Genomic DNA, 27,201 nt, shown 5'->3' on the forward strand with positions numbered 1-27,201 from the left:
CTACGCTAAAAGCACACTAGAAAACTTGTAGGCGTACCATTTTCCAGCACCCTACTACTACGTTTTGTGCTAAATTTCAACAGAATCAGCGAGCAACCTTGACATGGCACATTCTGCCGTCTAACTGCTCTAATTGGGATGTTTAGCAAAGTGCATGGACGTTGGGCGGAAGAGTATTGCCCTCCGAACTAAGATGTTAAACCCACGTGTTTACGCACGAGTCTGAGTAACAAAAGATCGAAGTATTGATTCCTGTAGTAAATATTTAGAACACTTAAGTACCTATATTATAAATTAATTATAAAAATAGTACTTATCTGTACCAATGATTTATTGAGCTATTTTTGCCTGTATATTTTTTTATATCATTTTATTTAGTCAGTGATACCAAAAGTTCTAAGTTCTAACATTAGCATCTCAAATTTTTTAAACTCGAGTACAAAAATACTTGAACTTACTTGGATTCAATTGCATAAGGCCAAACATGCACTACGATTAATTTTTTTGCGACACGATTTTAGAATCGCGCTGTAATACATATTTTTTGTCGTATATGCGCGCACTGCATTTCTGCGACAAATTTATCGCACGGCAAAAAATCGTAGTGCACGCTTTGTCTAACAATGCAGCAGCTCTAGTACCTAATGCATGTAATACAAATATGACGTCATATGACTTTGGCGTCAAGATTATTAATTCTCATGTCAATGACATACGCTTCCTACAGTTCCTACTCTATTGTATGTTACTACAATTAAGGTTTTTGTACTTGAAAGACAATTTGTCACATTACCACCACGCCCACGTAGTCAAAAATGACCATCGTTGCTGTCGGTGGTAATTACCACTGACAACCTTCTACTGGCGATAATTTATATTTTATACCTTAAGATAATGAACGCAAGAGCTATAAATCTACATTTAAAGCTAACTTAAGTTTGTACAAGTGAATAAATAGAGCGGAAAATATAGGTCGTGCAAAAAATACAATTTTGATGTACACAAAAATAACGTGATGTCATTGTTTATGTTTTTAGATTAAAATTTCATTGGTAAAAAAGAACTGTTGATAGCTTAGTTTTTGTACGTAATGTGGAATTTTCTTTGTTAGGTCAGTCACTTATATCACCGATGCAAATTAGTTTGGCTATTCTTCATTTTACTTTTTTTAGGGTTCCGTACCCAAAGGGTGAAAACGGGACCCTATTACTAAGACTCCGCTGTCCGTCTGTCCGTCCGTCTGTTCGTCTGTCTGTCTGTCACCAGGCTGTATTTCATGAACCGTGATAGCTAGACAATTGAAATTTTCACAGATGATGTATTTCTGTTGCCGCTATAACAACAAATACTAAAAACAGAATAATATAAATATTTAAATGGGGCTCCCATACAACAAACGTGATTTTTTTGCTGTTTTTTTCCGTAATGGTACGGAACCCTTCGTGCGCGAGTCCGACTCGCACTTAGCCGGTTTTTTTTTGTATTGGTAAAAAATAACAATTTGCGGTCAATATTCTGATCTAAATAAATGAACGCTATAAAGGGTTCGAAACGTCGGGATGTATTATAAATTCAATATACGCGATATAATCCGTTTTCATAGTTTTATTTCTAAATAAATGACTTTCAATTAATATTATTTGCCATTTTCATTGATGCCCAAGTTATAATTAGATCCATGAAGGTAGTAGACATTTTTTGTGAGGTTCGGAGAATTTATCGGAGTCCATCAAAGCTAACTCTAGCACAGAAAGCTGCTAAAGCGACACCATCTTCCAACTCCTACGAAAATAAGACGATAGACTTTGATGACACTAACTTTACACAAACTTGGCAGTAAGAACGCATACGGCATATTCTTCTTCTTCTTCTTTTTCTAGGGGCTATGTAAGGCTCCAGAGCCTATGTATCACTGCGACCATCTCTGATCTATTGTGATCGCCACCTACTACAACTCTCGATCCAAACCTGCAACTTCGAACAGCTGCAGGATCTTTTTGGTTTCGAGAGACTTTAACTCCTCCGGGCGTAATATATGTCCACCCAGGATCAAGTCACGAGTGCGCATTAGGCAGGGGCACTCTGTGAGGATGTGTAGGGGCGTCTCCTCTGCCTCCATACAGAGTCTGCACCGCCCCATGTCACGTTTCCCCATAGTGTGCATGTGCTTATTTAGGCCGCAGTGCCCGGTAAGCACCCTAACCAAATTGCGCAGTTGGTTCCTAGGCAGCGCCAAGGCGCTCGAAGACGCCTTTTTGCTGAAGGCCTTGATAAGCGCTTATACATATCCCTATGAGCTCCATATTTGATGAACACGGTATAAAAACAGCGTGGTCCGACTATCCTTCCTTAACCCTACGTACAAGTTTTTGTACATATTCCGCAATCTATTTTGAACTTTTATTGGATGAGCTGAGAATTCCAAATTCAAAAACAAATTAAGTGGGTCTCAGTAGGCTAGTGCTGCTGACTTTATTACAAAACCTGTTATTCATTCTATTAACAGGCACCCTGTTTTTCTAGATTATTGTTCAATGAGTTTCCACATGGAACAATGATTTGTGTCTGGCCATTCTGCGTGCTGGTCAGGGCTGTGTCGCCGTTGTGTCACATCCTGCCTTTGAATGATTTAGGACAGGGCAAGAACACGCGTAACAGACTTAAGAAAGGTTGTTATTTATAACGGGTCTCTGTTGTTTCTCATAAAGTTTTAAGTCATAATGTATTGTTTGTCCACATTTTCGTTAGACATAATTTGGTTTTTCTCAGAAACGCATAACTTCTCAGGATTGCCATAAAACAAAACTAACCTAATCTATCTATATGATAACCTTATCAAAATCCTGAAAAGTTTACGGTTACGCGGTACCGCACTGATTCTGACGAGCTGGCTCCTTTCTGCTCTCCACCTTTTTGAAGCCATCTCTGTCGCATCCCGACTATTTTAGAGTCAGCTATTAAAAATAATCAAAATGATCTTTTTCAGGTTTGATACCCTAACGCAATCCTTTGTTAAAATTATCATTATTATCAACAATATACTGCAGCAAAAAAAAAATAACAAATTTTTGGACCACCCGTAAATATAATTTACATAAATTATAACAGGTTTAGACGACACGCTATCACGTGAAAGAAAAAAAAACATTTGAAAAATATATTGAAATAGAGGTTCCCCTTAACTTTTTAGGCAGCCAGATTATTTTAAGAGTTATTTTTTAGGTGTTATTAGAAATAAAAAACATTTTTTTTTTTATAATTCTTATATGATGTTTATGTACAATGATAATAAATTATTCCTCTTGATGATCTCTCAGCTGCTCTGTATATAATATCTGGAAAAACGAAAATACAAGAATAAAAATATCTAAATAAAAAAAACGCTTCATACTTACATAGTAATCTATACATCTTGTAAAACAAAGTCGCGTCAGTCTGTATGTCTGTGTGTCTGCATGTTCGCGATAAATTTAAAAACTACTGAACGGATTTTCATGCGGTTACCTATCAATAGAATGATTCTTGAGGAAGGTTTAGGTGTATAATTTGTTAAGGGTAACCCGTACGAAGCCGGGGCGGGTTGCTAGTATCTAAATATTTCATGTAGAAAAAACTGAAAAAAGCCACGTTATAAATGGCTAACCACTTAGGTACAAACATGAGTTATTTAAACTTTATTGCACATAAAATTATAAGTACAAATGGCGGACTTAATGACATAAGGCATTCTCTACCAGTCAACCACTGGGCTAAAAAGAGATGGTTGTTAGGTGCAGGATTAATACTCAGCATATTCAGCATTACAATGTAACTGTAAATTTATATCATTAATTTTAAAGTTATTTTCTCCATTATTTACCAGTTCGGATCTATTATAGTGTCCATGCATCTCACCTCATAATTACGCCCTATACTTTAACTTTCAAATGTTCAACTTCAAGATGCGTCACTAAGTGCAAATTGTTCTTCACCTTAACCTACATTTGAAATGTAGAAATTAGTCAATCCTGTGCTAACTTTAGAACTTATTACCTATGCTTTGTTGTTACGAGAGCTTTTTTTACTCAATACTCACAATGAGAAATTAGTGTATCGACACAGGATTAGAAAAAAATACTACCTTGGGTGTGACTTGAACTCACGGCCTCTGGACGATACTCCAGCTGCCATTTAAGCCTCCAAGACCCCATAGCCAGCGAACCATACATGCATCCATGGCATCAATCTAGAGGCCGTGAGTTCAAGTCTCACCCAAGGCAGTAATTTTTCCAGTTTTAAATTCTAAGCTTAATAGCATCGTTCGCAGACGTTTCTCCTTGTTAAAAATTCAATTTGTTTAAAGAATATCAAAAATTGTATGTACATATGTGAATGGATGTTTTTTTTTTTGAACGCCATATGTCTTTGACCCATGTTCTTTCACTGATATGTGTTAAAATTGTTAAATATCAAACAGTGTCGCCAATATCATCTACCCGAGTATATGTCAAAGGTGCGGCGCCATCTAACGAGTATAACTTTTTCTTGATTTCCGAGGCACTTTTTTCCTTAGACTTTACTTATACGGATTTACATATATCTTTGATACTCATCTTTTTTTTTATGAAATAGGAGGCAAACGAGCAGACGGATCACCTGATGGTAAGCGATTACCGCCGCCCATGGACACCTGCAACACCAGAGGGGTTGTAAGTGCGTTGCCGGCCTTTAAGATGGGAATACGCTCTTTTCTTGAAGGTTTGAAGGTCATCAATGTAAAAATATATACACTTACTTATTTATCCACTTGTTTTTTGACGAGAGTATCCAATTTCTTTCCGAAGTCCGAGTCTTCCATCGCCATCAATTGTTCTTGTGTGCAGTATTCTATAAAATGAAGGAAAAATATATTATCATAACAAAAATCAGCAAAAAACTTATGATTATGGTTTTTTTTTACATCGTAATGTGTCTATGTTGTCTTTAAACGGATTTATTTATTTATTATTACTTAATGTCAAAAAGAATTAAGAAGACATAGAGACCGTGCGCGTTGGAGGGTCTGCCATCTTGTGGCGGTGTGGCCTGAATCGGAACCATAAACATGTACTTCACATGTACATTGACACAGTGACACTTCACGCCAAAGCAAGTGCTGCCATCTTGTGGGCTACTTTGGATGCATAAACTACACATTTACGCCTCGCGCCAAAACGCTCCCTATAGTGCTCACTCCATTCCATACATCAGTTTTGTTACCAAAACGACTATTATTTTCATAGTCTACAGTGTCTACACACTCCATCTAGCGTCAAATAGCGGAACTCTCAGTACTGCTACTCGATAATAAGTCTGGAAGTATTCAATGACCCCGCTGGCTTCCATATCGCCGCTATACTTACTCAACCTCGTATCTGCAACACTCATTTGATGGCAAAAACACCCGTATTCCGAATGAAAGAAAAGGGACATTTCCATCAAATGTTGTTGCAGATTGAGTAAGTATAGCGACGATATTGTGCAGTCATAATGACACACACTAACAGACTGACCATCAGTGGACCCTATTACGTTGTAATAAGGTTACAAATGCTACTCACGGACAGAACTGGCTTCCCATCCTATGAACTCCCCGGTGCGTTCATTCTCCTTTTTCAGCCATTCGTACAGCGGCTGGAAGTATTCCATGAGTCCGCTGGCGTCCATGTTTCGTTGGCCTGTGAGGACTTCCATGGCGTCTGGCCAGGGGCGGGAGGAACCCATTTGTAGCATTTTACTGAAACGCATTAAATTTTTTAACTAAATTTAATCATTACATACAAAATATTTAAATGTTTAGATTTTTTAAACTATTTTTTCATTAATCACACTAAAACGGCTGAATATTATAATTATGGCAACGCATGCGTAAATGAATATCGCCGGTTGAAAAACATTAAATAGGGAATATCACGCGAAACTCTGCGTAGGGGGCGCCTGAGGGTCTATCGCGAAACAAGAAAATTGAAATTTCGTTATCTAACATCTCTGTCACTCTTGCATATTCGAGCGATAAAGAGACAGATAGCGATTCGGATTCGCGTTTCCCGGTAGGTCCTCTCTAAACAAACCGCCTTGATGCATCAATGTCATATTTTATTATCTTTGAAAACTTGTCAAAAACCTGTTAAAGATACAGTATGTATAAGTTACTCTATGGTTTACTAAAAAGGCTAGTGCTGCACTCTGGTGGCAGAACATTGCAGTAATATCCCCTAATAGTAAATATACGTGAGCATTTAGCTATCCATTTCCAAATGGACTCCAAAAAACGCGCGAGCAGAGCATTTGCCATTCAAGGCAAGTTTGAAGAAAGTTATGAAGAACCACTCACCCCAAAGCCTCACCAGCTGTCGTGCTATTATAGATATCGCACTTGGACAGAAACTTGTTAGAGTCACCAGGCACATATTGGCCGGCGAGCTGACAGAGCGATCGGTGGAATTGGAACTGGATTATGTACGAGATGTAGTATCTGAAATAATTAAGAAAGATTATCAATAGGGCTTAAAATGTGTTATCAGAATCGACAGTATTTTATTCAGACCAAAATCCGCAATGCAGGTTTCATCCCAAGTACAAAGAGAACATCCGTAACACACGTCGCCCAAAGAGGTTAAATTTGAAGAGGACGTTTTGGTTAATCGTTCTCAAAAAGAGTTTATTAAAGCAAGTTTATAAAGAAATTATGTTGTAGTGTAACGAAGGAAGATGCCAAGGTCAGAATAGAAATGACTAGTGACGGAAGTCACCAAACGGATCTTCATTAATGACTACAAGAAGTTGGATTATGAATGTCATAATATCATAACTTAAATCTTTCAATCTTTAAGTTATGACATTCATTATTAACTTCCCTAGTTTTCACTTCGCTTCTACATAACCATTCAAAAGGATGATCATTTTAGTACAATATAAAGTGAAAAGGCAAATTAATAATTCTTACCTCATGTATTCAACATCAGCAGTAATATGGTACTTCGCAGCCGGATCGAAGTCATCTTCAGTCCTAGTAACTGGAGGCTCCACTCCCTGCAGCGCCTCTCTTAACTGCCAGAAGTGACAGTTGTAGTCTCTTTGAGCAGTTAAACCTCGGAAGACGGCGTAGCGGAACAAGTCTAGGAGGTAGCCGAAGGGAAGGAAGACTATTTTGTCAAGTCCCTGGAAGAAACAGAAAACCAAACTGTTTGGGTATATATTTAACCTTTTGAACGCTTTTCCTCTAGCGTCAAGACGTGGCCTACACGCCAACACGCCACTTATCTCGACTAGTAAATAACGAATATAAACCTTCTGTCAGCAGGACAATTGCTTTGACAGCGTTCGCCATGACCACTTTAGTGGTCGCTGGCGTGGCAGGCACGACAGCACACGACCTATTTAGTGGATCTTGGCGTCCAAAAGGTTAAAGGGAGTAAGATGATAACAAATTCACTTTGGTGGTAACTACATCCAAAAATACCATTATCGCCTGAAAAAAATCTTAATTAACAACAGGTTTTTAACTTGCCATTTTGAATAACTGATTAATCTCAGATTCCTCATCATCCGTCTCATCCTTCAGCAGACCTACAACTCGAAGATGCTTCGGAGTCGACACAGACAAGGCAATGACGTCACCGATCGCTTCATGGAATCCTGCACAAATAAATTAAAACTACTTATCACAGAGCTGACTTCAATGGAAGCATAATCATAATTAAGTATCAATAGCTTTTCTAGATTGTTAGTATAGCCATTATCTCTTTGGTATAGATCGTTTCTGGCCCGAAAGCTGGCCCAAATCTTCTATGAAAATGTTGACAGTTCAGCACAAATCTCGCACCAGCTCTTATGTTATGAATGTACCTATACTACGGTCTATGCCTCTTTTATATTACTGTAAGGTTTTTTTGGTGTCATGGACAAAATACTGTAGTGTCCTTCTTCTTCTTATCGTGCGAAGGGATCATAACTAAATAATATTTTGCCAATATCTTGCCACCTCTAACCCCCAGGAAGTAGCTCTGTAATGTTCTTTAGTCATGTTTCAGTGATGCTTTTATTTTCAGCATAAGCAGCTCCTTCATTGTCGAGTAGTTTTTACGTATTTTTTTTATTTATTTATTTGGGGCATCAACAGCAATACAAAAATTAATACAAATCATAGTGAACAGAAAACATAGCCAATAACAGATGTCCACAAAAGTACAATTAACATGCAATAACTAAGTGGAAACACAAAAAAAAGAAGGGAGAAAAAGGCATTCTATACAAACTAGATATGGCTTGCATAACTTGTATACGTGTGTGTTTTGAGTGATTGTGTGTGCGTGTTCGTGTGTGTGTGTATGTGACTGTGACTGAGTGTGTAATGGAAGACGGAAAGATCCAGGGAATACTGTCTCTTATACAAAAAAGCTCAGAGAATTTAAAAGTTTGAGTCAGTCTAGGAATTATATCTATTCATCTGAATGTCAGACATGGATGATAAGATAATGGTGATTACCTGGATTAGCTCCTTGTCTGTATACCACCGGCAAGTCTTTGTATTGCAAGTAATACTGTATGTGCCCTAGCTCATGGTGAGTAGTCTTGAAGAACGCATTTGTCACTTCAGTGCACTGTTTAATTCTGTAGACAAAGATTTAAAGCTCAGAATTAAAAACAAACTTAATTTTGTGGCTAGTTTAAGTTGGCAGATGGTTGGTGATGTAATACATATATGAAACTTCTTAAGACAAGAACATTTTAATAGAACGCTACTTAATTTAGCCAAAATGTCCAATGGTTACTGGAAAAATGTACAAAATTATGCTCCCCAACTAGTTCCACTTATTATGCTAAATCTGCAAGCTATGCCAACGTTTTTGGTTCTCTTTCAGATCTCATGAACACATCACACGAAAGAAAATATAAATTCTCAGGTATATATTACCTGAAATCCTCGCCATCGAAAAAGTCCCAAGCCGAAGCATGGCACACCATGTCTCGACCATCGTCTGGCTTCACAATTATCGACTTATCCCAGAACAGATCTGGTAAGCCCTTCAGATTGAGAGACGTGAAGAACTCTTCGGCAGTCTTGAAGATCTTTAATGGAGTGTAGTTCTGAAACAGCGTATTTAAGTCAAGTCTAAGGATTGTTACGACCGCTTTGCTACTTTTTGGAAGAGGCCTTTAGGCGGAGTAGGTCACTTTCTTATGAGGTCACTTTCGAATTAGGTAGGATTCATTCTAGGTTCGCCACTTTCTTGGTAAAGTTTAATTAAAAATGGCGACTGCAATTTGTTCAGAGGGCCATTCCATCTGAAGGAAAATCTAGGACATTGTGGTTTTAGGTTGGAACGCACGCCTTTTCTTATCTCTCAACGCTAAGAATCGTAACTGCTTTGTTTCCGTGCGTAAAATTATAAAAAAAACTTACTTGTTCGATCAATGCAGCTGTTACATCTACGTCAGGTTTATTGGGGTAGGGTTTGGCGTATTTTTCAATGTTAGTCCAGGTCTGTGCCCAAATGTTACCTGAAAAGAAATAATGGTAATACTTAACAAATTATTTATGAAAAGACCTTTAGGACTTTTAGACTAACCTATTGTACAGTCGCCATCAGATATATCGGAGCAGCCCAGGTGCTCAAAAATATCTGAACACGCACTTAACGCCCTGACAATAGAGGCGTAGGCCTTTCCCGTTTCCTTTTGAAAAGATTGTAACTTCCATGCAAGATAAAACAAACCGCGAAGAATCATCCATCTTTTTCTTCTCTCATCTGTTTTACACTGAAGAACTACTCAAATCTGGTTCTCAGTAAGTTGACAAAGACATTTATTTGGTCGGCTCATTGTCAGAAAATTTTGTGACTTGGACTTGTCTCATATTGTGGTCCAGCTTTGGTATTTCTCGCGGTATGGGAAAATAACATTTCTTTATATAGCATGTGACGATGGAAGTAAATAAATAGCTTACCTAACAAATGAGCTGGAATAGGCCCTCTAGTCGACACCACATTCTTGCCATACTTGGCTCGCAGCTTGCCTCTCACGTACGCGTGGATCTGCTGGTATAGAGGTTTGATTTGGTTCCAGAGTGTGGCGAACTGTTCCTCACTGTCAGAAGATTCGTATTCGCTGAGCCACCACTCGGCAACGCTGTCGAATCCTGGAGTAATAAGTAAATGATGCAAAACTACCATGTACAAACAACTGTAACAAACATTGAGGGGGTAAAAGAAAAGGAAAACCTTGAAAAAGGTTCAAAAGTGGATGGATTGTGTAGATGATATGAGAAGGAAGGAAGTGGAATAATGAGTTTATAGACGACAAATAGAAAAGAACAACGACAAGTGAACGACGATGATGTCCGCGGATACATCAGTTTTTTAGCCACTGAGTGTTTAAACACTGAGGACGCGTTTCTGTCGACGTGTGGGATGATTGAGATTTTTTATGAATATGCTTTCGCCATTTGACTCTGTCAAAGTAGGTTGCTGGTATCGACTGTTTCTCTAGGTTTCATGTCAATTTTTAGAGCAATTTTACCGGGTGATCTTTTTCTGGGCGCATTACATGTCCGTACCATCGGAGTTGGCTTTCATGGAGTTTGTCTGGAATTAGCGTGACTATGTCTGGAATTGGCGGAACGTGCGACGTTGTCAATATGTAATACGTCTTACCATTAAGATGAGCAGCCTCGTTGTCCATCTGCACATATTCGGTAAAGTTCCCTTTGGATGGTCTTCCCGCAGCCTTATGCCACTCCACCCACGCGTACTTCAACTCCTCAGGGTCGTCACTGTTTGCGAAGATATTCGTGACATCTGGAACACAATAAATTTTAAAGTACACACTTCAACAAGTTCACACTTCCTTATGCGCTGACTGTAATATTGGTAGGTATTTACGAAGTTGTTCTCAATTAATATTAGGTCACTGTTATTACAGTTGACGTTTGATGTCGGGTTAGATAACATTTGCATTTTAGTTTGCCGCATAAGTTTACGGGCCGATAACACATTCTCGTTTTAGATACATTTTTTACTGGATATTTTTATTTAAAGTGTTTATAGCGGTAATATCTAAAAATACAATAACTAATCTTAAATACCAAAAAACAAATAAATCCTTAAAGTAAAAATTATAAACTAAATTTAAAAACTACATAAAACTAAAACTATAAATAAAAAACTGTCTCTAGCTCAGCGCCTCGTGGCAGGGTGCCAAGAAGGCTGGCGGCATTGCCACGCTGGACGGCAATGCCAATCCGTTGCGCAAGGTAGGAGCCAGCGCTCCTGTCACCCGTCGCCTCCACGAGGCGCTTCGCCAGCTCCTTAAATATGCCGTGAGCACCAGGTCCCCAATATCTTGCGCTGAAATCCCGACTCGCCCAGAGAGTTTCCGGAAACTTATCTACGAGAAGGTACAATCAAGGCAGTAAATTTTTGATCCATTCAGGGTTATTTTGATTTTTTTATAACCTACGTCTACGTATTGTATTGAACAAGCCCGTGGATGTACGTAATATATTTTTATATTTACCAGTCGCTCCGCTATTTGTTAAAGTATAGTGAGGACACCAGCTTAGACCCAATAAGGCACAGTTTCCTTCTATGTTGGAAACTCAGATGACTTTTGCAAAAACTATTTCCTATTTATATTTTAGGATTAGGTTGTTGGGCAGACCTCAGGCTTCCTTAGGCTAAACGCGCACTAGGATTTTTTGTCGTGCGATAATTTTGCAGCAGAAATGCAACGTATGTTTTTATATGTCAGTACTCGCATATACGACAAGAAGATATGTACTACAGCGCGATTCTAAAATCGTGTCGCAAAAATTAAAATAGTAGAGCGCGCTTGGCCTTCCTTAGTGAGCTGTGGCATCAAAAAGAAGCAACAAAAGAAAGATGTGTTTCCTGTTACCTGGCTCTACATGAAGATCACACTTCGTCCTAATCTTATAGTCACAAATCGTAGCCTTTGCATACGTCGACTGCATGTTGGTGATCGCTTCTAACAACCTCTGATTCAAGTCTTCTGGCAAAGCTGATGTGCCCAGTTTCGTGTATTTTGTGAACATTCTCTGCAAATCTTCGTCTTCAAATTCTTTCCATAAGTACGTCATTGTTTCTTTCCAGTTTTCTTTTTCTTCTTCAGCAACATCTAGTGCTACTTTTAACTAGAAAATTACAATGATCTATTTAACCTTGGGCCTCTTGGAATTTGATAAAGTAGCTATATTTTTTTGTTATATGTGTAAGAAAAGTGGACAATTACTCACTCTCCGGGAAAAGCAAAAAACAGTTAAAGGTTTTGATGAAGTAATGATAAAATATTTAATAACTTTAAACCGATGACCATTTTACAACCATAAATAGACTAATATTATTAGTAAGCAGACATGAAAACTTGAAACGAAAAACAATTTGAAAGTTTGGGGACTAATTAACAATATTAGGATAATAGAGATCGTTTCAAGCATTTTCACTGGAAAAAATGTTTACTCTGTTAAGTTTCTGATAAAACTTTTTAGGGTATCACTTACCATGCGTTCTTCATTCTTATCCGTAATATTACTCTCATAATTCCAATTGGCAATCGTCAATCTATTCTTCAACTTGGAAGTAATTTCATCCAGTCTCCTCATGTAGTCCCTGCCTGCCGCTTCTTCTGCTGCCCTTTCTGCAGCCCGACCTTGAGCTGCTACTATGAATACGGAGGCTATAGCTCCGACTAGGGCCAGCTCGCCTACTATTTTGAGGATCATCTAGAAAGAAAATTTGATCATTCGAAAGATATTTTGCTACGAGTAGTTTCGGGTGGGTCTAAATTTATTGGTGGCAGGAAAATGGTAAGCAACCAAGAGGTAGAATTTCTATGCCTTGTTTGTGAGTTTTATTTACAATGAAAAATAGATACTTCATTATTTAGAAATCGACAAAGATAGTCTTCTTCGAATATCATAAGTTAATATTACAATGACGAAGTTAATATGGGCATAATGACAAAGACCCAGTGTACAATGACTCTCTGAACCTTTTATTATGGTCCTTTCGTAAAATGTTTCGCCTGCAAAGTTCCGTCGTAAAATTTGCTCATTTAAATATTAATGACCGTTTCGCTAAAAGTTCATTTGACATCTCTTTAACTTTGTACTAACTTACTTGTAACTTTCTCATTCAGCAAATCATTGACGTGAATTTAATTAAACTAATTAGGCCGTTTCGACGACGAACGAAGTTTTTCGAACGGGATTAAAGGACTTGGTTTACAATTGGGACACTATTTATAAACTGAAATAGATATCATACACTAAAGAAAAAGTGACCAAGCCCACCGGTGGCCGAAGCGGGAATCGAACCAGCGTCTTCAAAAGGGCTAAGATGGCCGGCTCTATCATTTGTCACCATGCTTGTCACGTTCTAACAAGTATGTAATTATGTAATTGCGAAAGTGACGCATGACATGACAACTGATAAAAACTATTTGTCCAATCTAAAGAAAGCATGCTAAAATGACTCATTATAATCACGCACAACCCCTAAAATATGGCAATTGATTCACATAATTATTTTCAATTTAAAAATTAAGTAATACCTACTTACTTTGTTACGATTTGCGTACAAATAATCATCCAATTCTTTATTCGTTACATTTATAACCACGCAATAGCAAAAGTAAGATGACAAAAAAAGATGCTCTAAGCAAACATGTCAAGTCGACTGCATCATCAGTATCACGTATCATTAACTTCTAATCAATTAAATACAGCCTCAGTTGACCTTTTTAGGGTTCCGTACCCAAAGGGTAAAAACGGGACCCTATTACTAAGACTCCGCTGTCCGTCTGTCTGTCTGTCACCAGGCTGTATCTCATGAACCGTGATGGCTAGACACTTGAAATTTTCACAGATGATGTATTTCTGTTGCCGCTATAACAACACAGATACTAAAAACAGAATAATATAAATATTTAAGTGGGGCTCCCATACAACAAACGTGATTTTTTTGCTGTTTTTTTCCGTAATGGTACGGAACCCTTCGTGCGCGAGTCCGACTCGCACTTGGCCGCCGGCCGGTTCATTTTATTTTATTTTATTGTGCTACTCGACAATAGATGTCACATGTGTCGCGACTGACGAAAAGTGTATTGCTTAACAATTTATAACTAACTAGCTTTTGCCCGCGACTTCGTCTGCGTGGACTTAGTAACCCCAGCTAGAGTAAGAATAGCGCCTGGAGAAAATCTTATAGCAATTATTCAATTTGAGCATATTATGCACACAAATTAGCAGACACTTCATTAATTATCTCAAATCCATCCCGCTTTTTACTTTCTTAAGGGATGATTTTCGGGATAAAAACTAGCCTATGTCCTTCTCAGGGACGCAACCTATCTCTATGCCAAATTTCATCTAAATCGATTCAGCGGTTTAAGCGTGAAGAGGGAACACACAGACAGACAGACAGACAGACAGACAGACTTTCGCATTTATAATATTATTAGTATTAGTATATATTAATATATTAATATTAGTATGGATTATAAGCACAAAGAGGATATAATAAGATAGAGCGGTACTGTCATAGTAAATTTTGTAACCACTGTAAATTCACTGCCATCTATCGACATACTTTAAAACTAAAAATGAAGATTTGTAAAAATACGTTAAAATGTATTTAAATGATTTTTTTATTTGCATTAGGTAATTATTTTTATATGATTTTGACCCATGTTCTTTCACTGGTATGCGTTAGAATTATAAATAACGAACGAAACCTTCAACGCCCTCTATAAGAGAGTAGGCCAAAGCTAGTGGCGTCATCTGACCGAGAATCAAATTTTCGTGATTTTCGAGGCACGTTTTTTCCTTAGACTGTATCCATCTATTACGGAGTTATATCTATCTTTGCCCCCAACAACCCTACTCCTAGGAGGATATAATATATATATATATATCTTTGATAAGCAGAAGGAGTTGAAAATAGAGTTCCGGTTAATCCGGTTATAATATTAGCTGATAAGTGATAAACGTTGAGCATGATTTTCCGTTTGCCACTACATCTATTGTCAAGTAGCTGAGAGTTCCGCTACATGACGCTAGATGTAGACTACGAAAATAGTAGTATTTTTGGTAACAAAACCGAACCGAACCGAATTAAATTCTAACAAAACCGATGTATGGAGTGAGCACTCTATGTCTTCTTAATTCTCTTTGGTCCTGACTGACTGAGGCGGTTGATGAGATATTATTATGGTCAGCTATGGAGTGGTTGGACCAAGCTTTCCTGGTTGCATGAAGTGGATTTGTATTATGTTAAGTAAATATAAATATAAAATATAAAGGCCTAAAACTCAGCTACCTTCAACTAGAATATTACCGCGCAACTTCTTTACCAACCGCCTAAGATATGTGATAGACCAGCGGTCGCAGCATGGTTCCATTATTGTCGCTTGTCACTATGCCCGTCACTTTCGCACTTACATACTTGTTATAACGTGACAGGCATGGTGACAGGCGATAAAAGTGCGACCGTGCTACCCGGCCAGCACCAGTAAGGGATGACTCACGTTAGACCGGGCCATGACCGGGCCGGAGCTTCCGGCGCTTCGTTTTCTATGGAAAGCATCACGTGATCACCTGTCATGTCATAGAAAAGTAAGCGCCGGAAGCTCCGGCCCGGTCACCGCCCGGTCTAACGTGAGTCATCCTTAAAATAACAAAAAAAACCCTTACAAACGAAACCTTCTTAGCGGTCTCACTGAAATACCCACACGGCATTTTCACAAAAAACACTGAAACGCGTCAACAGCGCTAAGTAAGCTCGAAAACTGAAAACATTGTCTGTATATACATTTGTATGTAAATGAAATTAGTCCGTCGGTCTGTCTGTCATGCTTGTGAAGATTTTGACGTCTTTTGTCAAGGAGCCGAAACCAATGGTGGATGGTTTTATGCACTAATAGTTTTTAATAAATTGTGACACAGAATATTACAGCGTTAACTTTAACTTTGCTACCTACTAACAAAAACTAAACTTTTGAAAAAAAAATCTATTTAATGTTAAAGAAACAATAAGGAAAGTTGAAGCATTAATTCCAACTCACTATCTCAAAATACCAGTGACTATTTTACACAAACGTATCATACAATAATTTATTCTTTAACAATGTCAAGATAAACAATATTATTTTCCCCTCACTAGCTCGGAAAGCCGTCTTTTATCCTTTAAAACAAGCGGGGAAAAACGCATTTTATCCACTAGTGGGGAAAGTAATTTGACCTTGGATGGAGCGTGTTTAAGTAGCTTGACAGATAACAAAACGTAAAACGCTCATAACAATGGTTCGTTCGATATTAATTATCATTAAATAAATGGTTTGAGAATCTAATAAAAAATACCAGATTTAGCTTTATTTAATGATTTTAAGTCATAAACCTTAAAATTCCATAATAAACGTTTGTTTTTTAATAATTATGTTAAATATAATTCTGAACGCACAAGTTAAGTCGATGCAATTTCAAAACGCATCATTGACATTTCATACGTCAGAAATGTCAACATTGTCAACAAAAATTTTACTTAAAAACTTCTCACGTAACAGTACAGAATTTCCAGAGTTTTTTGTTATAATATCGTAAAAAATTAGTGATTCCAGTTGATGAAGATGATCTAACGTCTGTGGATGTTGCACTTTCCTCGCTATAGTGAGCGGAAAAGTTTTGTGTTACACACGGGTGCAAATGTATTTTACTTCTCGTGTGTTAAAACACTCGCTACGCTCAGGATTCTATTTTAAAACCACTCCCTTCGCTCGTGGTTCAACTATAGAATCCTTTCGCTTGCTCGTATTTCAATTCCACACTCGCGGGTAAAATACAACTTTGCACCCTTGTATAACAAATAACTATTGTAGTATTAGAAGGCATTGCGAATCATCTCAATTTGCATTTAGGTGCCTGCGATAACATAACAAAATAATATAACACCATTTAATTCAGTCTAACGCATACCATAAATAAATAAATAAATCATTTATTCAGGAGAAATAATACCCATTTTTAGGATTCCGTACCCAAAGGGTAAAAACGGGACCCTATTACTAAGACTCCGCTGTCCGTCTGTCCGTCTGTCTGTCTGTCTGTCACCAGGCTGTATCTCATGAACCGTGATAGCTAGACAGTTAAAATTTTCACAGATGATGTATTTCTGTTGCCGCTATAACAACAAATACTAAAAACAGAATAATATAAATATTTTAATGGGTCTCCCATACAACAAACGTGATTTTTTTGCTGTTTTTTTCCGTAATGGTACGGAACCCTTCGTGCGCGAGTCCGACTCGCACTTGGCCGGTTTTTTACAATTTATTTCTATTGTTTGTTATGTTGATCCTAATGAGCGAACATATCGAGTATAACATGTATGACTACACGAAAGTACTAGAACACTTAATGTCCCATTATCGCATAACCACGACCAATTTTTTAAAGAATTTTCTACTGTTGTTTTAAGCGTAACCAAATCACGCTGAGCGGGCCAACAAAGCATGCTGATACAAAGAACTTAGCATTCAAAAATAAAAACATGCTTATGATGCTTATATAATGGTTATAATTATAATAACCTAGTTCAAACACATACATTAAGAGCATTTTTATCCAACTGATCAGCCGGCCTAGCCAAGATGACAATCGCTATCGCTTCGCCATCAAATCGCTTTGAGTCTCTCTATCACCCTTCCATATTAGTGTGACAGTGACAGTTGCGTTTCGTTCGCTACGGAGGGTTAGCAATTGACATGTTGTCTACGGGGCCTGGAGGCCTAGCGAAGATGACAATCGATTGCGTTACGACAACGAAAGGCTTTCTATCTCTCTATCGCACTAATATGGAAGACATTTCGTTTCTCGCGGTAGACCCGCAGCACCATTGTTTTAATTTTTAAGGTTCCGTACCCAAAGGGTAAAAACGGGACCCTATTACTAATCCGTCCGTCCGTCTGTGTGTCTGTCCGTCTCTCTGTCTGTCACCAGGCTGTATCTCACGAACCGTGATAGCTAGACAATTGAAATTTTCACAGATGATGTATTTCTATTGCGCTCTATATCAACAAATACTAAAAATTACGAAACCCTCGGCGGGCGAATCCGACTCGCACTTGTCCGGTTTTTTTAGTCGTATAGCGAGCGCTCTTATCGTTTTACTTTGCACGTAACGTAAGATTTTCGACAGTTAGAATTGAACCTTTTATACAGGATGATTCATGAGACGTGAGCAAGACACATCCTACACACTCAGGAAGTTTTAATGGACCGTGATTACCGTGAACAATCATCTAAGATTTAAGTAAGAAAATCAAGGACAAATTTAATTATCTACAATCATGGTCACCCTGGAACACCTAATTAATAAATACAAAACATTTATAACAGAACTTTTAGTGTGAAGCAAACGAAAACACCGGCCAAGTGCGAGTCGGACTCGCGCACTAAGGGTTCCGTACCATTACGCAAAAAACGGCAAAAAAATCACGTTTGTTGTATGGGAGCCCCGTGGGAGCCCCACTTAAATATATATTTTATTTTGTTTTTAGTATTTGTTGTTATAGCGGCAACAGATATACATCATCTGTGAGAATTTCAACTGTCTAGCTATCACGGTTCATGAGATACAGCCTGGTGACAGACAGACGGACAGAGGAATCTTAGTAATAGGGTCCCGTTTTTACCCTTTGGGTACGGAAACCTAAAAACCGTCACCGATTTTGGTCGCACTTTTGATATTCGACAGGCTGCGGGCTGCTTGTACATTTTAGACTTGTGTTGTGAAGAAAAAAAAGTCACTCGAGTGAGATCCGATTATTCAAAAGTAACCAGACTGATGACATTCAATTTGACACTTTTCATGGATAAAGTGGATAAAGCAAACGGACGGAAGTATTCTAATGGGGTTGGCCGGTCGAAATATTTAGCAGATGGCGCCAGCATAGCTTGCCCTGTCAAGGAATTGTGTCAAATCTTTGTTTTTTTTAATGCCCTGGATGCCAGCCCTTTAAGCCAAATCTCATAGAAAAACCAGACAAGTGCGAGTCGGACTCGCCCACCGAGGGTTCCGTACTTTTTAGTATTTGTTGTTATAGCGGCAACAGAAAAACATCATCCGTGAAAATTTCAACTGTCTAGCTATCACGGTTGATGAGATACAGCCTGGTGACAGACAGACAGACGGACAGACGGACAATGGACTCTTAGTAATAGGGTCCCGTTTTTACCCTTTGGGTACGGAACCCTAAAAAGGGGCAAGCTATGATGGCGCCATCTCTGCAAACCTTTGACAGTTGCCAACCCCATTGTAGGGTGTCCATGCATGTCGTAAAAAATTAAAAATCATTTGAGAAGATTCAATCTGTTACTACGGATGAGAAACTTGCGGAAAGTTTACGGAAAGTTTTCGGTTTCAGGAAACCTTTACAGGTAGTACATTTCGATTCCCGTACAAAAATATGAAAATATCACCATGTGCAATTTTTTTTAATAAAATAAAAATTACATTAATTTGAGTAACATTATTTTGTACTTACCGTTGATTCGTAACAAAGGGCCGGAGCCACACGACTGTCAAAAGACAGACAAGATCAGACTTATCTAGACATCTCGATAAACCGGTATATCTAGTAATATCGGCCGTTGGAGTTGATTATCTAGCCACTTAAGAGATGCTGCAAGATAAAAATAGTTTTTAGGGTTCCGTACCCAAAGGGTAAAAACGGGACCCTATTACTAAGACTCCGCTGTCCGTCTGGCCGTCTGTCCGTCTGTCTGTCTGTCACCAGGCTGTATCTCATGAACCGTGATAGCTAGACAGTTAAAATTTTCACAGATGATGTGTTTCTGTTGCCGCTATAACAACAAATACTAAAAAGTACGGAACCCTCTTTGCGCGAGTCCGACTCGCACTTGGCCGGTTTTTTTTTATTCTCATCGGTCGGCCTCTGTCATCATTTTTAAGGTTCCGTACCCAAAGGGTAAAAACGGGACCCTATTGCTAAGACTCCGCTGTCTGTCTGTCTGTCTGTCCGCCTGTCACTAGGCTGTATCTCATGAACCGTGATAGTTAGACAGTTGAAATTTTCACAGATGATGTATTTCTGTTGCCGCTATAACAACAAATACGAAAAACAGAATTAAATAAATATTTAAGTGGGGCTCTCATACAACAAACGTGATTTTTTTGCCGTTTTTGTGTAATGGTACGGAACCCTTAGTGCGCGAGTCCGACTCGCACTTGGCCGGTTTTTCCAGTGGATCATTTCACAAATGACAATATAATTAATACTTACAATAAACGTTAACGACCCAGGTACTTATACAGCATGTTTTTTATTAACCTGCAATATTTTAATGTGAATATATAAGTCATACTGAGCAACTTTTAGTATGGGACCAACCTCGAAATCGCGAATAAAAACGCATTTAACTGATTTGCAAGACCGAAGTGATCCCATAAGTGTTCCGTTTGTCAAAACAAAATTTTGCACGGAACACTAAAAATTGCCTCTCCCAGAGAACATATCAACATACCAGACCAGCCGAAAGGTATGAAACATACAATTTTTTTCGTGATTTCGGGGTCCCATGTTGTTCTGAATGCTCTATGCCAGGTCGGCTCTGCCGTCTTTCTGTCGTCCGAACATCTGGCACGTGGTTTTCCGTCTCTTCGGCTTCCCAGTCGAGGTCTCCAAGAACAGTACTCGCTGGTCCCATCGTCAACCCTGCGACAGATATGGCCATAAAGCACTACCGAGGTGCGAATCCACGATTTTTAGCCTCCGTGCACACGAGAAAAGTAAATGAAATAAAAATCATTATAACTTAAAAATGTTTATTATGAATACTGAGCCTATTACAAATTAGCCTACCGCCAGCTGGGCACGAGATCGTTAATCTATTAATCGGTAAAAAAATAACGTTAATAACATCGTTATAATAACTTTAATTTTGTTAACTATTTACTAACGATTTACTACAAGAATACGTAGAGATCAATCATTTAACTACCTACCTATCATGTCTTACTAATTTAACTGACATTATTTTAATTTTTGATCTTTTTACTCAATGGAAACAGATTTTTATAACAAGCATATAACTTCATAGTATGACTTCTTTCTCTTCTTCTTCTTCTTCATTCGGAACGTAAGACGTTAGTCCTCCATTTATAAATGATATGTTTGGTATTTACACGCTATCACTGTCACAATTCGTGTTTAGATTATTTTGTATACTTGGAATTCTTAGTAAAGTTTGTTTGCTATTTATTTTTTTAATTTAATCCGTTATAAAGCGGAAGACTAACGTCTAATGCTTCGTCCTGAGTATTTCTTCCTTATTGGCAATCACATGTCACACCAATTTCTTGTGACCAAGAAAAGACTTGTAACTCAATCTGGATGTCCCGTCTAGGTCAATATATTCTTGAGGCACGAATTATTACCGTGGGTAATTATCTTGAAGCTAGCTGGCCCGTTTTTTTATTTAGAAAGCAGCTATCTTGAAGGGAGCTACCCAGAAAAAGATGCATAAGCACTCGCAGCGCGACTATAGAATTTAATTTCATAAATATATGTCGGAGCGTGACTCCAGAAGGACACATTGCAGCGTTACATTTCAGTTTTAGACGCCTGTATACAATCGATTAGCAAAGTTTTGCTTTGTATTACTTGGTTGATAATGTAATTTATCGAGTTATGTAGAGTAACGCCATCTATTGGCATTCTTGTTGAAATAAGATTAGGTACAGGCTTCGGAGCGTCAAGTGGTTTAGCTTGCGTGAAGTTAGGTACGAGTTGGCAGTTTTGTTGGTAACTGGTCAAGCAAGTTGGCCTACATTCACTTTGGCGGAAGCGGTGAGGCCGCCGTATTCATTCTCGATCGGACCGTGCTAGATATCGGACGTTAACCAACCTCGTGCCTAAACTCACCGCGTTCCTGAAGGCTTATACCTGAAGGATTATTCTAGAAGCTTATAGATTCCAACATTATTTAATCATTTAGCTGTTTTATTCCAAGTGTTAATTTGATTTCTTATGAGTCATTTAGGTTTACTATTGTAAAAATGAGAAAATAAGTGGTTTTGAAAAGATGTGTCCCGCCGAGTTTGTTACCGGTCCCAAATAGGGTTAAATCTTCTCGGGTCAAGAGGTGTACGGTTGGAACCGGAGTAGCTTTGTTTGACGTTCATAATCGCATTGTAATATGCCTACCTACTTGAATAAAGATTTGAACGTTACAAGTGATTTTGTTATTTCAAATTACAATTTTATTTCGTGTTAATTCCTCAAATTTTCTGCTTTTACTTATTAAATCTAAAAGTAACTGTACGATTTAGCTGTTAAACGTATACATTTCACTATGTGGGAGTTCGAGAATGTGCTTGAAGAGGTGTTCCAGGAGGCACGTGTCTTCGTCCTAAACTTCCAGGCGCCCAGTGAATCTTATATCACGGAGAGAGCTGTTTGGAGTGTTTGCTCAATACGGGTGCATCAAAAGCTGTAATCTGCGGATGGGAGGCCGAGGCCCTACTACACTATATGCATTTGTGACCTTCACTAATCCTACAGATGCACACAAAGCACTCATCGCACCAGATCAGGAGAAGATGTTGCAAGGTTATAAGCTCAAAACGTCTCCCGCGGACAGTTGGCACCAACCTGCCAAGGATGCTGATGGCCAAGTCACATGGAAACCTACGAACCGGCAATATGGCAGGATTCCAGCACCTGAACAAAATGCTGTGTAGGCATACATCGATGTACTGCGCCCACTACCGCCACCGCTATAGGCCACCACACGCCCCATCCCCGACATATATATATAGAACGTTCAGTTGAACACTTTTAATTCCACTCAAGAAGAAAAGGAAAGTCAAGTTAGATCCGCCTTCCCTCAAATATTTCTGACGCTTCGCCGCTTATAACTAGTAAAAAAAACTTAGACGGGGCAAAGATCTAGTTAAAAGTCCTTGCTTCCGATCAAGCGTAGGAAATGCCTATCGATGCAACCTTAAAGTAACCTTTCAAATAACGGTATTAACGATTAACGTTATTTTGTAACGTTGCCCAGCCGTGCCTAACGTAAGTACTGGTCGCGTCACGTGCTGTGTTCCTCCTTCTGCTCTGACTGGAGCGCTGCCTGTTGCTCTGCAGTGCAGTATTCTGGAAATAAGAGAAATTGTTAGAATCAGCGACGGATGACGAAGCTATTAGTAGGTACATTTTGAATTAAGATTTCGTATACCAAACTATAATTGCGTACTTTTCATGTATGGACTCCCAACTCAACTATAATATTCATTTCATTTAGACCAATCACCTGCCGCCGCGCTACCATAGAAAAGACATAAACGCGCGACTATTTTTGTCTACTTAGATACTTACCAATTTTCATTACAATTAGATATCTAGTAAGTTAAGTAATAATTAATTGTATCTAACATAGTTTTAAGTTTCTGCATATTCGACTAACCTGTTATGGATTTATGTGGTCCGAAATAAATGAATTTTATTTTTTTATTTTATTTATTACAAACAAAGGAAGAAAATACATTTATTTAAATAAATAAAGGAAACATACAGACATAAAAAACATTGGACGCTAAAACAGGACATTAATTGTTTAGGTTTTATAGCCTCTCTGTCGCACTTGTAAATTTGTAAGTAAGTGTGACATTGATTCTAACGCGAACTATTCACGAATTCCAATGTGGCTTCGCCCTTGATATAGCCAACCCGTCTTGCTAAATTGAAAAGCGTTAAAATTTAGAAATTAAGAATTTTGCTAGACTCCCAACCGACGTACTTGCCGGTTCTCTCGTTTTCCTTCTGCAGCCACTCGTGCAGCGGCTTGAAGTACTTTAACAGACCGTCGGCCTATATCTCTCTCTGGCCCGTGATCTCCATCGAGTCAGGGTTGTGATGAGTCAATTTGACGACCCAATGGTTGAGTGTCTTAAAAGTGAACTATATCACAAGCACCTGGTGAACCATGAGATCCTGCGAAGGCCAAAAGCCGAGCTCCGCGTAGAGATACCTGCAGCGTCCGAGCTTGGTATGCTTGCGTGCGAGGCTGAATGCTGAGCAAAAGAATGATAAAGACACTTACCTCTAGCGTAGCATGTCTTCCCGATTTTGTGGTTGTGTGGGAATCTGAGTATGGTAATGGTAAAACTGATAATCTCTGGAAAGAACTTACGAATCTTGCTAGGCTCCCATCCGACGTACTCTCCGGTCCTCTCATTTTCCTTCTGCAGCCACTCGTGGAGAGGCTTGAAGTACTCCAGCAGACCGTCGGCCTTCATCTCTCTCTGGCCCGTGAGCGCCTCCATCGCGTCGGGCCATGGGTGCGATGAACCCATTTTGAGCATGTTCCTGAAAGAGAGTAATATCTCGCTTATTGTAAGTATAAACAAGTAATGCTGCTCTGCTGCTTTCATAACCTATCCTTACACTCTGAACCTAAAAGTTTACGCAGAGTGGTTTCAGAAGAAATTCCTTTCACAAGCGCTTTGGCTATTCATTGCACTCCCTGCCAAAGTTTTCTCAAGAGACTTTGTAGTCTCTTGACTAGAAGACTCTTCATAAAAGACTCGGCAATTCTTATTATTGATCTCAAATGTTGCAGCTTTCTGTGAAACTCACAATTCACATTGTGATGATTTCGCCAGTGCCGCTAAAGAACTCTTGATTTTTCTGATAATGCTAGATAGGATGCTAAATATTGATTGAATTGAACACTGTTTTTTTGGCAGCCATGGAACATAATCGCTTCATCAGACAAAAATCAGCTTCCTGACATTGAAGTATAAAAAGAGAAGTATTCGTAAGCTCTGGTGGAATACTCCTTTTACCGAATAGTTTACTTAAAAACAAAATGGAGTTTTAGAACTTACGATAGTGCATTTCCAGCAGCGACGCTGTCTACAATATCGCAGTCTACTAGTTTCTTCGTGGCTGAGTATTCTCCTGCTAGCTCACACAGCGCTCGGTGAAATTGGAACTGAATGATGAAGGACACGAAATACCTGAAACGGAGAAAGATTACTGTTTGTTTTTAAAAGTTATGTTTGAACTTGTTAATTTTTGATAACAACAATATGAATAGGTTTGATATAAGAGCGTCCGCTAGCGGGGGGGGGGGGGGTGGAGGGCGACGGATTTTACCTACAATGCCCACGCGACGCGGATGCCCTTACAATGACTTCTTATCTGGCTGTCACACTCTTTACGAAACCATAGAAAATTAATTACACCCTGAAGTCTCTCCCTTAACGACCAGCATACGTCCTTAGAAGTAGTAAAAGCCATAGCGGAAAAGATCTTCCACGTGAAAAAAATGGCAGAAATGCTTCTCCAAATAATGGTAGGAATACCTTAAAGCCTTACAACCGCCAGTAAATAATGGCATTTAGTCTCAGGAGTGGTGGTTTATCGAAGAAAAGAGGCAGGACTAAGAGAAAAGATAGAAATATTTCCTCACCTGGCATACTCCACATCCGCAGACACATGATACTTGGCAGCTGCATCAAAGTCCTCCTCAGTTCTGGTGACCGGAGGTTCCACACCTTGTAACCTCTCTCTCAACCTCCAATAGTGGCAATTATAATTCTCAGGGGTGGTGGTTCCGCGGAAGACACCGTAGCGGAACAGGTCAAGGGTGTACGCGAAGGGTAGAAAGACTACTTTGTCTATGCTCTGGAATTAAATGACGAAGACATTAAAGATAAGATAGTTTTATCAGTCAAGAGCATGCATCAAATGTATTACAAAGTGTATTTGCCCATTGTAAATCACGACAAATAACGTCGTGTATGCGATTTCCTGATAAATTAATCGCATCGATATCGTTGTCCTTGACTGTTCACTGTCTATCCATATCAATGTGCTTCGTACAACTTGGATTTTCTCAAACTTAGGATGTGCTCTCACTCTCAGTACTGGTTTTCTATACAAAACCGGAAATTAATGGTTTTCGCCATATAAAACCAGTACCAGGAGCATTCCCTTTCCCTACTCAAATTTTATAGCGCAATCGTCACCAGGTAAATCTATATGGCAGGCGCTTGGCGCGTAACGAAATGGGAGTAAAAACGCAAGGATACGTAGAAAACAAACATTTGCAGCACTTTTCTTTCCAATGTACATCAAATATGCTACAGCAACAGAATGGTTACATTATTCTGATGAAGAAGAAATCAATAAAAAGACTTACCATTTTATAAAGCTGATTGATCTCAGTTTGTTCGTCTTCTGTGTCATTCTTGTTGAGAAGTCCGACGCTTCGCAAATGTTTCGGTGAAGACACCGACAGGGCTATCGTGTCGCCCACAGCTTCGTGGAAACCTGCAACATTTACAATGTCTCATGTTCTGTTCATCTCAATGTACATTAAAATGAACAGAACATGAACGGAAGGACGGATACACGGAATGGCTTACATTATGATGAACAGAACATGATGATGAACATGAGACCTCTAAGAAGTGGCGAAGAGCGACCAATTGGACCTTCGGTGGGGCGTACAGCGTTGAGCGTCCAAGAGACTTGAGCAGCGTACACTGAGGCCACTTTCATATATCATCTTTGCATTTGTTAAACATGGACGCCGCACCGTAAGCCCCGCTGATCGCCACCGCTCGAGGGCACACCAAGTTTGTACCCTTAAGGTGTGTATTGATGCAGAAAAATAAGCTCGACTTGGCAGATGCATGGTGCTAGAAATATGGAGAAATATATATTTTGATTAGGAAATTTAAACCTATCTGATTCCCTTATTTATTGAAGGATATTTTAGCTTCAGTGATACTGGAAAAGATGGCACATATCATTCATAAATAGAAATAGTACTCGTAAAGTATGCAGAAAGTAGATGATACCCGAAATATGAAACAATGGTTTTTGATGTGAAGTAAATAATACACTGTTTACGATTTGCGTGCGTTACATGATTATGATAACTTTTATATTTTATATTTGTATATTTAAACTGAAGGTAATTAATAGTTAGTATTCGTTTATTTAAAATATTAAGAAATAAGATAAATTTACTAACATAGGCAATAGGCAGATATAGTTCCCCAGATAATAATTATTTAAAGTTCAGACACACAGAGAACGATCCCACACAAACTCAGAACCAATAGTGATTGT

At 38.7% G+C, this 27,201-nt stretch overlaps 1 protein-coding gene across 1 annotated transcript in view; it reads right to left on the minus strand.

The window, feature by feature from the left end:
• Positions 1–27,201, minus strand: part of LOC134743375 (uncharacterized) — a 548,210-nt gene that overhangs the window by 452,308 nt on the left and 68,701 nt on the right. Inside the window, 18 exon segments of the mRNA XM_063676766.1 lie at positions 4,769–4,866; positions 5,580–5,755; positions 6,353–6,493; positions 6,965–7,179; positions 7,529–7,656; positions 8,507–8,631; positions 8,936–9,108; positions 9,425–9,522; positions 9,968–10,159; positions 10,674–10,817; positions 11,917–12,172; positions 12,539–12,796; positions 20,579–20,769; positions 23,155–23,211; positions 24,248–24,423; positions 24,945–25,076; positions 25,532–25,746; positions 26,264–26,394. Of these exon segments, the coding sequence (XP_063532836.1) occupies positions 4,775–4,866; positions 5,580–5,755; positions 6,353–6,493; positions 6,965–7,179; positions 7,529–7,656; positions 8,507–8,631; positions 8,936–9,108; positions 9,425–9,522; positions 9,968–10,159; positions 10,674–10,817; positions 11,917–12,172; positions 12,539–12,796; positions 20,579–20,769; positions 23,155–23,211; positions 24,248–24,423; positions 24,945–25,076; positions 25,532–25,746; positions 26,264–26,394 (2,900 nt within the window). The 3' untranslated portion in view covers positions 4,769–4,774.

Source organism: Cydia strobilella, chromosome 8 (genome assembly GCF_947568885.1).
Source record: "Cydia strobilella chromosome 8, ilCydStro3.1, whole genome shotgun sequence".
In the NCBI taxonomy this organism is placed as follows: Eukaryota; Metazoa; Arthropoda; class Insecta; order Lepidoptera; family Tortricidae; genus Cydia; species Cydia strobilella.